Below are 14804 nucleotides of genomic sequence, written 5' to 3'. Positions count from 1 at the left end.
CGTGTTGAAGCCTGAGACCCATTGACTTATGGGTACAACTGGTACATATACACAGACACACAGCCTGAGCACACGCAGAGGCATAGCTGTACCCTTAGTTTAACAGCTGACAGAGATGAGGGGAAGAGAAGATGGAACTGCTCAGTTTGTCCTTGAGGAAGCTTTCCTTTTCCAAAAGTAAAATCTTAATTGGGAGGGGTTATTTTTCTTTTTTTTTTTTTTTTTTAAATAAAAATTTAGTTTTATGTCTTCCCTATTCCTCTAAGTGATTTCTCTGTGTTCTGTCTTTTGTAATCTTTGGGCCAGTTGCAATGATGGTTTAAATCAGTGTGACTCAGCTAACACTATTTAGCTTCTAACCCGTAATGCTTCAAAACACGCGAGCCCTGACTTATCTCAAGCAAATGACTGCTTCCCCTGGAGTCGGTTAAGGCTGCTGGTGTTATTAAAGTTAAGCAGGAGTCTTCGTGTTCTGCCGTGTTCAGGTTTAAACAGTAAGGTGATGACACTTCTCTTTTGCTTTTGTTATTTCTTGGAGTTGTTCTCCTTCCTTTTGGTATGTGTGGTTTAAAAGCAGTCCATCATGTTGCAGACACTATAAACTGTGGGTTGCTTAATTTGTGTGATTCATAACACAAGAAAAAAAAGAGCCGTCATCATTCTTGGTATTACATCCAGCTCTGTTACCCAGAGCGTTGACCTTGACCAGCTAATGATAGGTATTTAATATATGTGCATGTGTGTATATAGAGATATAAATATTCATTATGTGAGGTCTGAGATCGTAAGGGAATGCTGGCAGTGCCAAGTTTTGTTCGATGGTTCAGGCCTCCAGCTGTGCCAGACTCTGGGTTCCCTTAATGTACCATTAAAACAAAACCCAGGCTTTGCTTGAATGTCATCCAGCTTTATTAAGAGAAAGATCAAGAGTAATCTTATTAAGCTTGTCACTCAGAAACCATAAGGGTGCAGCCTTGGTGTGTCTGTTTGGTCCACATGTGCGAACAATTTTGCCTCGTGATACTCAAACAGGGGCTGTTATTCTTTAATGAAGGCTGTGAATAACGGAGCTACAAATTGCAACGCAAGCTTGGTGATGTGCGCGCCCGCTCGTGTGTTAACAGAAAGGGGGCGAAGGCTTAGATTGTTTGCTTGGATTTTAACATATTCCTCAAGCACGCTTGAACCCACGTAACCACAATGTTTTTCAAAATCTGTTGTGTATATTTTGAGGTTTCTAAACTTCCATAATAACTTACTCGACTTCTGGATGTGACCATCTGTTAGAGTGGACAGCAGTGTCATGGCAAACTAACAGCATCACTGAATCTCCCTGTTCCTGGTTTCACTAGAAGTCTGCTCACTGGGCTGGTATTATGAGAGAAAGATTCAGATAAATTGTGCTTATCTTCATTGTTGCTCCTTTTCCCCAACGTTCACAGCTGGGCAGCAGGAGATAAGAGTGAAAACCACTAGTGTTTATACTAGTGTAAAACCCGAGTAATGCAGTGGTGATTCAAATCAAATATTTCTGCTTGCTCAAAACATGGATGTATATAGAAATTCTGTGTGTTTATACATTTATACAGACAAAAACTAAATTGAAATTAGTCAGGTTGTTTAGCCATGTGGCTGAGAATAGATTTGTGTGGGTGGAATTCACAAAGATAAATAGTAGTGAGTGGAATGCAGATACACATTTGATAGTCTAATTAGGAATAGATTTGTAATAAAAAGAACTTCTCCACAGGCATAGCATATGCGAATTAGTACTTCAGGAATACAGCGTTCCATGACTTTGGGTCAATTAAATTTAACATCTGTGAGCAAGGTATTCTTTGTACACGGGGATGTGGAGGCTTGGTACGACTGTTTGCATGCATAAAGGAGCTTACGAATGGAAGTATTTGCAGGATGGAGCTCATCACTGTTGGGTTGTGACAGGTGGTGTCCCAGAGAGGTGGCATATGAGCTTGGGAGTGACCACTGTATTCATACAGCACCTCTACAGCTGAGAATCCCTAAATACCGCAGGACTGCTTTCTGTTCTTTTACCACTACACAGATGATCTCTGTCAGGTAAGATTTACTGACCCTCTTAGTAGAGTATTGGCCATTGCTGGCTAGAAACCCCCACTTCTTCCACCACAGGACCTTTAGCCAAAGGACTGTCCATCCTTCCCAAATTGTTTATTTCTTGTTTTGCTTTTAAAGAAAGAAAAAATAATAATGAAAAGACACAGCCAAGGCATCTCCTAACGCTTTAAAAATACTACGGTCAAAGTGTCCTATGGAGATTCTTTTTCTGATTTATACCAACACCCTTAGGGTTAGAGCTGATCTGATCCATCGTGCCCAGGCAGAGTTGATCCTGATTTGTGACATTTAGGTGGACTAAAATGAGTACTTACTAGCCCACCTCTCTATTATTCCACAGCCTTGGGCATGCTTTGCACTTCAAAAGAGATGGATCTCCACATGTAGGTACTCTAGATCTCTTCCTACCCCACATGTATCTGAGGGTCTTGCAACACCATATTAAGCGGCTTAACAAATGTCTGCAGTGTGTTCCTGCCTTCCTTCTCCCCTCAGGGGCAATAGTTCGTTGTTTTGATCTGCCTTGTTTTGTGGGTTTGCTTCTTGGTGTTAGAGCAGGCATGAATCAAGCAGCAAGCCTTGAGCTTGGAGTGTAAGGTGGGAAGCAAGTCCCACTTTACACCTACTGAAATGCCACAGCAGCACCATCTGCACCTGGTGACTCCAATCTGAAAGGATTTTGTGCACTCCTGGGGCTTGTTTCTCCTGCTTTCACAGAGGGAAGGGCCTCAGCCTACAGCCTCAAAGCAGTCCTTGAAAAAGTCCATTGCCTGCACTGGCAAGGCTCACCATGGTGGTGCAAAGGCAACCTTAGCTGAATTAAGAGGCTCAGAAAGGTCTTTTAGGGCAGGTTTCCGCTGTGTGGTTGAGTGGATTTGGAGATGTCTGGTCTAATTCAGAGGAGGAAAACATTCTACAATAACACAAAGCTGTTTTCAATGGAGATACTACTCAAGCCTTGAAAGTCGTGCAGCTACACTAAACTGCCCTTTCAGCAGTGCCAGCTAAAACCACAGAGCAAAACTATGTGTAATTGCTTTTAATCCATGATCAAGTACAAGCTTGGAAATGTGCTTGCTGCAGCGTGGCAGAAGAGAAAGGGTTGAGTCAACTGAAGACAGGGTTGGATGTGTTGTGCAGACCCAGGGGCTCAGCGAGGACACATCTCAGCAAAACCAGAGGGGAGCTAGCAAGAAAAGGGGACACCCATCTGGGCACAGGTGTGAGTCAGGGTCCACGAGCTCCATGGAGGACTTGCCCTCAGATGGTGATGGAGACCTCAGTGCCATTGAGCGTGCCTTGCCTCCAGTTGTTCGCGCTGGCGGGGCAGCCTCCAAGCGCCACCGGCACTGCGCTGGTTAATTGAAAGAAAAGGCCATTTCCAGATTTGGGTGACTTCACCTCACCTTATTCACAGCCTGATTTGTGGACTTTCTGGTGTGTTTTTCTGCAACAACAGTGACATCCAGTGGCCAGCTGGATTTTTCTGGGAAAAGCACGAATTGTCGATGGTCTTTACAATGTGAAGCTTTTATATTTAAAAATATACTGTCCAAGGAGGCTAGGTTTTGGTTTTCTTGAAGAGTTTCCTTTTTTAAAAGAAGTCTGGTAAAATGGCTTCCATTTTCCTGTGCCAGCAGGGCACTGCTCGAGAAGCAGACTAGAAAGCATCCTTACTCTCTGCTCCAGCACAGTTTGTCCTATGTCCTTAAACTTAAGGAGGCCCGCAATTTGCTGAGGAATCGCTGTGTTTTGTGCTATGGCATCATCAGTTTTTTTGCTTATGAGACACCCACAATCCAAATAAACCACTAGAAAGGGGCTCCTGGAAAAGATGAAGAAACCAGTGTAGTCTGTAAAATAGTTGACTGTGAGGTCAAAACCAGAAAGAACAAGCAAGGATCCATGTCCTGTAAACTGGGAGCTTTGATTTCAAACTCATTTTCAAACAGAAAATGACAGCCTGTCTTGTAGTCTTTTGAAGTAATAACACAGATTTGACAGACATTGCCCCCAACTAACTTTCCTGGCATGGTTTAATCTCACACTAGAGTAAGATCACCATTTTTTTTTTTTAGTTCAGTTTAGAGCTGTGCCTGTGCAAACTAGAGGAACTGGGGGGAGCCTAATGAAATGATCAATGGTCAGGTTCAAAACAAACACAGTGAAGTGCTGTTTCATATGGTGCATAGTTACATTGCGTCCATGGGATATTGTGGAAGCTAGATGCATCCATGAGGCCAAAGAAGGATTAGCCAAACTCAATAGTCCAGCTCTGGAAGTCACTAAACTTCTGATTCCTAGAGCCTGCAATGATATATCAGGGTCCTTGCCACTATTTATTTCCTATGGAAAGCTGCTAAGTACATCCTTATTACCTGCCAGAAGCCTTTGCCTAAGGCAAGCGAAGATGCTGCATTTCATAGTACTGGCTGTGTCCTAAGAAAGGCTGAGCTCCAAGATCTGGTGCTTGCTGGGCCATGCCATAGAAGTGTCTCCACAAATTCAGGGAGATACTCTGCATGCAAAAAGCTGGTTTGTGACCAAGTAGCTTTCCAAGTCTTGAAGCTGGCCTGAGCTCAGACTCTATCAAGTCATTGTCGGTGTTTTAGTACCACGTTCAGTTACCTTCTTTGCAAAGTACGAGCATGGAGCAGGGAGGTATGGAAGCAAGTTTTTTTCCCCCTATACCCCAATCCTTGCCTAGCTTTGGCAAGCAGGTCCATGTGCATTCCAGACTAGTTTGGAATGGCTCGAGGGATTTGTGATGGGATATGAAACACTTCACTCAGAGGCTACCTGCCTAGCGCCAATTGTAAGGACTTTAGTGTGGTGGCTGTCCGGGGGACCAGGCAGTGGCTCACGTGAAAAGACCCGATAACTGTGGTTCAGATGGGAGCATGTTGTCTGCTGCAGCAAGGCTGCAAGCACGCTAATGAGGCACCTTGGGCAAAAAATGAGATTGCGTTTCCTTAACGATTTCCTCACTGCGTGAGGTGTTGATGACACTTGGCAAACAATATTGTACATAAAGACAGTGCATTTCATACCAGATCATCTGTATTTAGGTGATCTGGTGGTCCTAGCTAGTTGGGCCGTTCTCAGAGGTGTCTCAGCACCCTGAGAAGACTCTTGGAGATGCTGGGTTTTCTCTGTATTTTCCTCAGACTCACCTCCTTTTCTCCTGCTGCAGTGCCGGGGATGGGTGAAGTTCCCAAGATTTTGTATATTGGCCCTGTCCATCGGAGAGGATCACATGAGGGACACAGAGACATGTTCCCTGTCATGGAGCTCCATGGCTGGCCCACACCCCCAGTCACACCTTACATCACCTTTGTGTGTAGACAGATGTGTTCCCAACAACATGATTCTGTGAGGAGCATGCACCTTAAAAAAAAAAAAAAAAGTTAAAAAAAAAAAAAAAGAAAAAAGAAAGTCCCATATAGTCATGGCATTCTGCTATAGGGGAAAATGCCAAAAACCATTCTCCATGCAATATCTCAGACCAAGCAAGCCCTGTCTTCACTCACAGTAAAACCTGGGGACAAAATAGCAGGCAAACCTTTACTTCAGTCCTACCCACATCATTGTCCTCTGACAGAGTTCTTGTCCTGGTAAGTTGTTCCAGCTTATACCAGCAAACACAACAAATATGTTTTAGAAAATAAACACTTCAAATCTTTAGGCTTTGTTGTTTACCCCCCAAGGGACCTTTTCCTTAGCATAGTCAGGAAGGGATTGAATTCATCATAACTCAAACATACTGGGCCGAGGTAATAGGATATTTTGAGCTACTTATCCACCTCACTCTGCCCTTTAAACTTGGATCCTTGATATCCAGTGAGTTATTTCTTTCAGAATACATACTGAAAGGGTCATCCTCTGTTGGACCTCCTCTCTGTGGAAAACTCCTCTAATGCCATCTAAGTAAAGCTAGAATTTGAAATAGCCCAAAAGGCCCCATAACCAACCAGAGCACATTGTCCAGTGCAGATCAACACAGCTCCCCCTCCCTTGCAAACTCCAGCACAGCAGGAAAGGTGGGGGACAGGGCAGAAGAGGGAAGGATGGGCTCTGTGCAGTGTTCAGGAGCATCTGGGCAGTGGTAGGGTAGCTTCGTGGGCCGTCATGCCATGTCTGATAGATGCTGAGGCTAAAGGAGCTATTTAAACTCACATGGTCAATGGAGAGAAAATTGCACAGGTGGATTGTGTTCTTCCTAAACCTGGTATCTGAAATGTTGGAATGAATTGATCTGTGGAGGTACCCATCCTCTCCAGTGAGACTGACCAGCTTAGACTAGTCACTTCACTTTGAAATGTCTGACGCAGCTATGAACCCTGTTGTTGTGTTGGTCTGACACAGCTCAGTTGTTGCTGTGGTCTGACATAGAGGCCAGAGGAGATGCTTGGGAGGTGACCTCACTTCAGTTCTCACTTGTGTTGTTTTTCTTAACCTAAGTGAAAACACTGGTTTAGACTTGAAGAAAATTGAGCTTTTTGTAAAAAAAAAAAAAAAAAAAAAAATCATTTTATTGTTTTCCTCATCATATATTTAGGGCATGTCTGCTAGGGAAGGTGTGCAAAGAACTTGGAAGATAGCACCGAACTGAGTGGCTGAGCCCACATGATGGCACTGTATTGGGTCTGAAAGCAGAGAGCTATGCCAGCATGGCACTAGTCCCAAACTGGTAAGATCAGTCCCATCTCGTGCTGAGCCTGTTGAGGGCTCTGTGCATTGCACTCTAGGCCACTTCCAGAGAAGGATTTCCAGTGTGTGACATTTGAGTGCCACCAGAATAGCTCCATGCCCTCAACAGGAGGGATGCTCAGAGGGGTTAAGCAGAGAAGAAGAACAGAAGGGGAGAGACATGAGGGGAGTTTATTATATCAAGGGACAGCAAGAAAATAGAAGGCTGTGGGAGTCTGTCTGTCCTTCAGACTGAGATGCTCTGAGTGTTGTATTGCACTGCAGATCTTGAAGCCACCCCAGGGAAACACAAATCTGTGCTCCATTACCTTGGTGTCAATCTGGAATAACCCCCTCAACTTTTGGCCCCTCATCGCTCCATTCTCCCTCTGGCTATGGTGTAGTCTTTCTCCAGAGCGTATTCTGTAAGTGCTCACGGGTGAGAGGGGAGAGAGGTGATTACATGCAAGGAAAGAGTGAAGGAGAGCCATGGGAGGATTGCAGGACGTTCAAAGTACTGCACGCTTTGGCCTTTTGTGTTTTATTGCTTTGCTTCCCATGACTGTCCAAAAGTGGCTATGAGTCAGTTCCTCACAACTGGGGAGAATAACAACATCAAACAAGAGAGGGAAAATGATTTCTCCATCTGCCTTGGAGAAGGGGTGTCATGATGTAAGGAGGCTATGATGAAAGCCTGCTTTACAAGACCATTGCATGTGGCTTATACAAAGTATTTTTTAAGGCATGCTTTGGGCTTGGATACTCCTGCCAAACAGAGGAGGAAGAAAGCTCGTTCCATGCATCTCCAGCTCTCCTCCCCGGCTTTTTGCATAATGCTGAAATTTCCAAGTGCAAAACCATGTCCTGCAGTGAAGTAAAAACCAGCAACCTGGGGTGGCAGACTTTTCTGAAAGGTGGAATGCAGAGCTCCTGGCTTTGTCTGAGCACCAAGCACTCTCCTCTATGGCAAGGGTGCTTGGGGTAGCATCAGCAGACCTAGTGGGGGTGGTCTGTGAGGCTGCTGAGTTTCTGTGGGGTGCCAGTTCACTCAGCCGTGAGCTAGTCTCTCATAGCATCTATTGTCCATAGTATTTGGGTGCTGTTGCCCCCGGGGACTCTCAGTTCTGTGCTGTATCTTTGAAGTCACTTTCTCTTTGGAAAGCCCACGTGCAGCTCTTGATTTGAACCTGAACACCAGCCTCTAGGAAGCTTTTGTTGTATCTGGTCTGTCTGAGGTGTGGGTAGGGATGCATTTGGGATGCTGATGATGCGTACAGTGCATGTCTCATCCTCTGGCATGGTGTATGGCTCACGTTGTTTCATACTAACTGGGGAAGGTGGGGGGACACTGGGGTCCTTCCAGCTGTTCCCTGAAAATTCCCCTGCTGCATCTCCACAAGCATTAATTTTATTCATGTTATCAGTAAAATCTAAAATCAAAATTTTCAGGCAGTCCTAACATCATGCTCATCACTAGATGCTGCGTATCACCCACATAATCAGTTACCTGGTGTTGTTCTTTGTACTCTGATAAGACACTTTGCATGAGAAGGGTATGCAGGCTGGAGGAGGCTTTTAGATACATCTAGATACAACTTGCAAAAGCAAGATCTGTACGCAAATCCAACGTTTGCTCCTTGTCAAAGTGCACTCGAGATACTGATTCAAGGCAATCCCTACCCTTAGAGTGAGGTTTCAGGAAAGTAAGTGGTTTAGGAAGAAAGAGGAGCAAACCTCTGGCAGCGATAACAGTCTAAATCTGAGTCGTCGTGAGAAAGGGTGAAAGAGCCTCCAATTTTTAAAGGATGATATTCATTATCAAAGAATGACTGGATGCAGGGATAGAAGCAGCTATGATGCTAGAGGAGGAGTGGAAAGGAATTAAAAATTTGGAGGGTTTATCCACAAAACTGATTCCCCATCATGAGTCTGGGACATCTGCCATGGCAGGAAACAGTAATGTGGGATGTCATGTGGTTCCCTCCAGTAAATTCATGCTGTTACCCAGAGACCGTTGGGTTAGAGTGGAATGCTATAATGGAGAAATTAGCAAATTCAGATAAAATTAATTACGTAAACTGTTTGCTGTAGCTCCTTACTACAGCCTCTTCTTGACACGTTCATCATTCAGCTTCCAAAATGTTCAGTTTGACCATTCTCAGAAGAGAAATGGAGGCATACTTTTGGAGGCAGCAAGCAAAGGAACCAGTAAGTATTTGCCCCAACTGTGAACATGCAGCTTTCAGCATTTGCATTTTTGCCGACACGAATTCTTGTGAAGCCTAACTGCCATAAACACTCTGATGGTGCCAAGAGGCTTGAAAATCAGCGTCGAGAGAGAAGGAGGAATAGAGACTGCCGCCTCCTGATTGCAAAGCAGCCCGAGGTCTAAATGGCAACAAAACGTTATACATAACGTCTGATTCACTGTGTGGAGAATGTAAAGAATTGAGACCTCCCGACACAGTTTACATTGGCCCTTTTTATGACTAATTGTGCAGAAAATAGCTCTGCTTGTAGTGTGCATGGAAACAGTTCAGGTTTCTGCTGTGTGTCAGCTAATGGGCTAGCAAGGCTTTTTTAGCACAACTTCAAAGGCTCTGGCAATGGAGGTCCTTTGTGAGGGAATTATCTCCTGCTCCTTTGTACCCCTTTATCCTTCTAAGCCGTGGAACAAAGAATTGTGAAACGAGGAGACAAAGTAATTTGTAGTAGATTTCTAGACCTAGATAAAGTACATAACATTGCTTAAAAACATTTTTTCTGCTTCTGTCATCAAAATAAGGTTATATTTTTCGGTGTAGGAACACACAAGTTCATTTAACTTTTGAGGGATGCAACCTTATGCTTAGGTATGCTATTGATGAGGGTCACCAGAATGTCTGAAATGGTAAAGAAGAGCTTTAGTTTCTGTGGTCAGTTAGAAAATACGTGGCTGTTACTGTTAGAGTTGGCTGAGAAGTGTATTTCTCTCCGCCTCAGGATATTCCACTAAGAAAAGAAGAAAATGCCTTTTTTCAGCAGTGTGTGTGCGTGTGCATGCTTTAAGGAGACCATGTATCTTTCACCTTTTAGTAAAAAAAACAAAGTTGTTTGTTCTTTCTTTCTGTGAAAAATGAAACCTTGGGGAGATAAGGAAATGCATTACATGCATCTGCTTTGTGTAGTCCAAAGCACAGTTCTTAATTAAAAATAAAAAAAGCAAACCAGGGTTGAAAGGTGTTTGATTAATGTTAGCAACCATGCTGTATAATGTGTTCCTCCAGTGTCTCCAGATCCTCTGTCTCGAAAAAACAAGTCATGAGTGAAAGGAGCATAATCTTGGCCTCATCAAATTTAATGAAGAAACACCCCCCCAAATGCAGTGAGCCATGCTAGCCACTCCGCTGCATTTGTGTTCAAACAACAAAATGACCTGTGTTTAGCACTGGGTCTTGTCCTCAAGCAAATCCCATGAGTATCTCCTTATCCTTAGAGGATGGAAGGACTGCATCCACACTTTTTTTTTTTTTTTTTTTTTAATCTTAAACAGTTAGGAGAGGCTGTACTGCATAGGTCCATGGCCAAGTACAGACTTTCACTTCAAGTCCCTGTCTAGAAAATCTTTTATGTCTGCTTTCTCTTGTCTTCCCATACTTCCATGGATTTCCCGAGGCAGTTGGTGTTGTGACCTCTTGGATGCAGCTTTCATCAGCTGTCAAGGTAAATTTGGTTAATACTGCAGGAATAGCTTATTCAGGTTTAGACTGAAGAGGGAATAGTGACAGAGAAGCAAGAGCATTCCCCAGGCTCTTTAATGTGTCTGATATGTCTCTAGATGCACTAACTTTTCAATAGTTATACTTTCTTGATTTTTTTTTTTAAATGAAAATTTCCAGAGCAGGCAGAGAAATTTTTAAAAGTTTTTAGCAGAAACATATACACAAACATATATATATAAAAAGTTCATTTTTTTAATATCTATAAATAAAAATTAAATCCACTGATGTTATAAAAAATCTGGCAATTATTACTCATTCTGTTTGCATATATGGGCAGCCAGAAGCAGGGATTTGATGTTTTTCACTGATACTGAGCTTAATTGTCTCTAATATACAGGTTAAATTGGTTTTCATTATATGCCATAAGCTGTCAAAAGTATTATATTGTTGTCAATATCTAACAAGTGAATGCTTATCTCAATTTGTATGTGACCAAGGAGAGTCATTTTATGTAAGAAATCTCTCATATAGAAAATTCTCTTGGATTTTAAAACTGAGAAGGTTAATTGTGATGGACTTACCAGCAGGAGGCAAGCCAAGAGATTTCTTCCAGGAATTCTTTGACCCTGGAAGTACAGCAAAGACACAAGGGTGTTTTCATGTTTCACTTTACCCACCTGCACTGGACCTCACAAGTGCCACCTTTTTACTCAAGCCTTCCTCTTCCACATATCTCTGATCCTGAGGAGCTCCTTGCCATGGGATACCATAGATTACTGTTGGGAAGATGTCTGTGTTGGGTAGGAAGGCTGCAGGTCTGAGCACGCATACTTTCAGTTTTTCCATCACTGAGGTAGAGCATGAGTTGGCCACACCACCATTACTGTGCCATAAAATAAACAGATGGATACACAACCAATCGCAATATGTGAATTCTGACTGAGCAGAGAAGTTAAGGCAAGTAGAAGTCGGAGCTGGTCCATATAGAAATCTTGCAATCAGGTGGAAAGGATGTATTAGCAAGGCAAACTGATGATGAGATGGGTGGTGATTTACCCAGATGTACGTGGGATCATGCAAACAGGAAAATTTTAAGTGGAGTCTAAAGGTAAAGCTTTGCAAAGATCTGCTTGTGCCATTTCCTAGCAGTTGTTAAGGCTTCAGGGTCTGTTGATGTATGTGGAATGGAGAATTATTTGGGGGTAAACTTGAAGTTGGTTTTTGGTTTTGATTATTTTTTTTTTTAATTTCTTTTCTCTTGGTTGAACTGGGGCATTGACAATATTTCAGTATGTGTTGAATTGTGGACCTAAAATGAAATAACTATGTTCACAGTGAAGTTTATAATGAAAGTTTTCATTTACTTAGGGATTTGGAGTTTGGTGGGGTTTTTTAAATGGAAGCTGGTATTCCTTCATGTTAGGAAAGGCAAAATTAAAGGAATAAGCCTCGAGCTTGGAGCAGAGGGTAAGGAGATTTGTGATATGGAGATTCAGTCCCTAGTCTCAGAAGAGGTCCTCAGGACATTCATCCCTGTGTGGGTGGGTTTTACCTTGTCAGGAACCTCCTCTGTTCCCCATAATTGCAATTCAAATCTGACACAAACTCACGAATAGCTGGAGGACAGCTCCCAAGAGAAAGGAGGATGGCAGAGGACTGAACGGCTCAGGGTGACTTACCCTGTGGAAACAGGCATCTCACCACTCTTAGGTTTTTCTGCCAGTTAAAATTAGGTTCTTTTGTACTGTCATGATGTCAAAGATTTGCTGGATTCAGGACAACTGTTTACATCAAGAAATCTCTTGGTATTTAAGACTCGGTTCAGGGAAAGTAGAGCATTGTACCATGGACTCAGAAACATCTCTGACTTTGACACCTTTGACTTTGGTTCCTCCGTGTCACTTTGCCAGTGACAGAATGGGGACCTTTATTTGCTTTGGCCACTGCATAAAAAAACAGGATATGATCAAATCCAGTTAATCACTCACAAATGTCTCGTTTCTTGACTCTCTGAGGGTGTGTAATACATTTTTGGGACTGCTCTCTGCTCTTTTGGCTTTTGTTATAAGCAACTTAAGGGAAAATCAAATTTTGAGTTTTCTTAAAAGGAAGTGGAGGAATCCTAGAACACACTAGGGCTCTGCAAATATATGTTTAATCATTTAAAGAAGTGTCTTTTGGCCAAAAGATCTTACCAGTCCTTGCAAGTTGCACTAAAAGCCATACGACTACATCACTCCCACAACTGATGCGAATTAGCACCCTTGTTGGCAGTGTGAGCAGAAAGATGCAGGCTTAGTGAATACTAGGGACTGAATTACTCTCAAATTCATAGCGACTTTGTGCAGTATGGGTGAAGTGTCCTAGGGGTGACTCTGTTGACAGTTACGCCAGCTCCTTACACAGTGGCACGCATGGAGAGAGACTTGGGCATGTCCTGCCTGCTTTGTTTTTCCTGTGCAGAGCATTTGGTTCTGCTATGGAGCTGGGCAGTTACAAATATCTCCTGCAAACACTTACACCGTGCTTAAGGCAAGCACACACTCTCCAAGCAGCAGGAAACCAGAGGAGAGCGTTTTTATATGCAGCACATGGTGGAACTCACTGCTGCAAGATGTCAAGGGGGAAAAAGTACATGGAGGCAGAGGCTTGAGCACATTTGTGGTGAATTGGTCTATTCAGAGCTGGCAGTGAGATGCGATGACCTGGGTGTAAATGGGGGTCACCCAGCCATGCAGAGCTGGAAGCTAGTGGACATAATGGAGGAGGATTGTTCTGTGCTTTCTCAGTGTCATTCATGTATATATTTATATAACTTCAACATTCACCACGGGCTACAGTTGGAGACAGGTTACTGGGCTACGTGGATTTTAATAAACCTGTTAGTGGACTTCTTGCCTCCTTACTTTATACATCTAACACATCCTGAAAACAATGTGGGATTCTGACAATAAGTTGAAAGCTTTGGAGGGATTACACTGCCTTATTGAGTCTGTACCCAGAGCCCTTTGAGGGCTCCCATTGACTCCAGTGAGATTTGGTTCAGACCTCCAGTATATAGGACTCTCTTAAGTAAATTTTTTCAAGGCCCATTCATGCTGCAGTACTTATTGGGCTCTTTGTTACTTCTGTGAATAGGAATGCGACCTTTATGCTTCTAGCAAAGAACCCTGCTTTACAGGACTAAACCTTCACGTTTTGGGAGAGATAAGGTTACCATCCCAGCTCCTCCCAACTCTGCTGTGCAGGTGGCTGAGCGGTTGACGAAGCAATTCCTGAATCACTGCTGTTTTAGGTAGATAAGCACTGAGCATGCAGTACAGCAGCTTCAGAGCTTCTTCATAAGCAGATGTCCATGAACGATGATGGGCAGGGTGGACATTGGGGATTGTAACTTGTTCTAGTTCATGAGTCAAAGCCCTACTAACCTTTTTGCCAGTGCAGGGTCATTCTGATATCCATGTTAGAAGTTTATTTAGTCTGTGTACATACTAAAAATTGCCACAGTGGAAGATGGGACTAGAAATTCATCTAGTTTTTCTCGTATCCACCCAGTTCCTTGGCCATGTGAGGGGAGGGAGGGGTAAATAAGATGGAAGAAGAACGTATTCGGCTGTATGCTGTCTCTTCCTCTGGCCTCTGCCAAAAGCTGCAATGGGCTACGTGGTGAATAGCCGAGTCTGAATTACAACAAATTGCATAACGTGCCTCTCCTGCTTTTGGAGCTGGTCTAGCTTCTGGTAACCTTGCCTCCCAAACCTGTTGTTCCAACAGGAGAAATTCAAGTGAGTGAGAGGAGCAGTTTGATTGACAGTGCTATTTTCTACCTGTATTTTAGGTCACTTCCTGGGTAACAACACTGTGATTGATGTACTGAGACAAGCAGGATTTCAAGTGGAGCACACCCCTCCTGGACAACCCATTGGAAAGTAAGCAGCTGCCCACAGATTATTCATCACTCTCTTTTTCTTTTTTCTCTCCCTTTTTCTGTGACTAAGTAAGATTATTGCATTAGTATAGGAGGTGGGTGAGGGGGTGAGGAACTTCCCTTTCCCACCCAAGTTCCAGACAAAAAGTGCATTGTAAAGCATCTGTTGTGTGAGTTTGGAAACATATGGAGCCTCAGTGGCTGTTTTTTTTTCACTTGGGGACATTATTCATATCACAGCTACTTCGCTATACCAGATCAGAAGTGCCACAGTTTCTTTCTGTTTTCAAGAAATATCTCGTTCAGCTCTTTTTTCCCCCATAGCTGTTTTGTCTTTTTCTCTCCATGGGGTTTTAGTTGCTTCTCCATTGCAGGGCAGCAGACTGCCA

At 43.3% G+C, this 14804-nt stretch overlaps 1 protein-coding gene across 1 annotated transcript in view; it reads left to right on the top strand.

Moving 5' to 3' along the window:
• The window catches only part of TRABD2B (TraB domain containing 2B), a 298824-nt gene that overhangs the window by 239656 nt on the left and 44364 nt on the right, over positions 1–14804 (top strand). The window contains exon 5 of the mRNA XM_068406852.1: positions 14326–14416. Coding sequence (XP_068262953.1) covers positions 14326–14416 — 91 coding nt within the window. The remainder of the gene's footprint in view (positions 1–14325; positions 14417–14804) is intronic.

Source organism: Nyctibius grandis, chromosome 8 (assembly GCF_013368605.1).
Source record: "Nyctibius grandis isolate bNycGra1 chromosome 8, bNycGra1.pri, whole genome shotgun sequence".
In the NCBI taxonomy this organism is placed as follows: Eukaryota; Metazoa; Chordata; class Aves; order Nyctibiiformes; family Nyctibiidae; genus Nyctibius; species Nyctibius grandis.
This window is presented reverse-complemented; position numbering and strand designations above follow the sequence as displayed.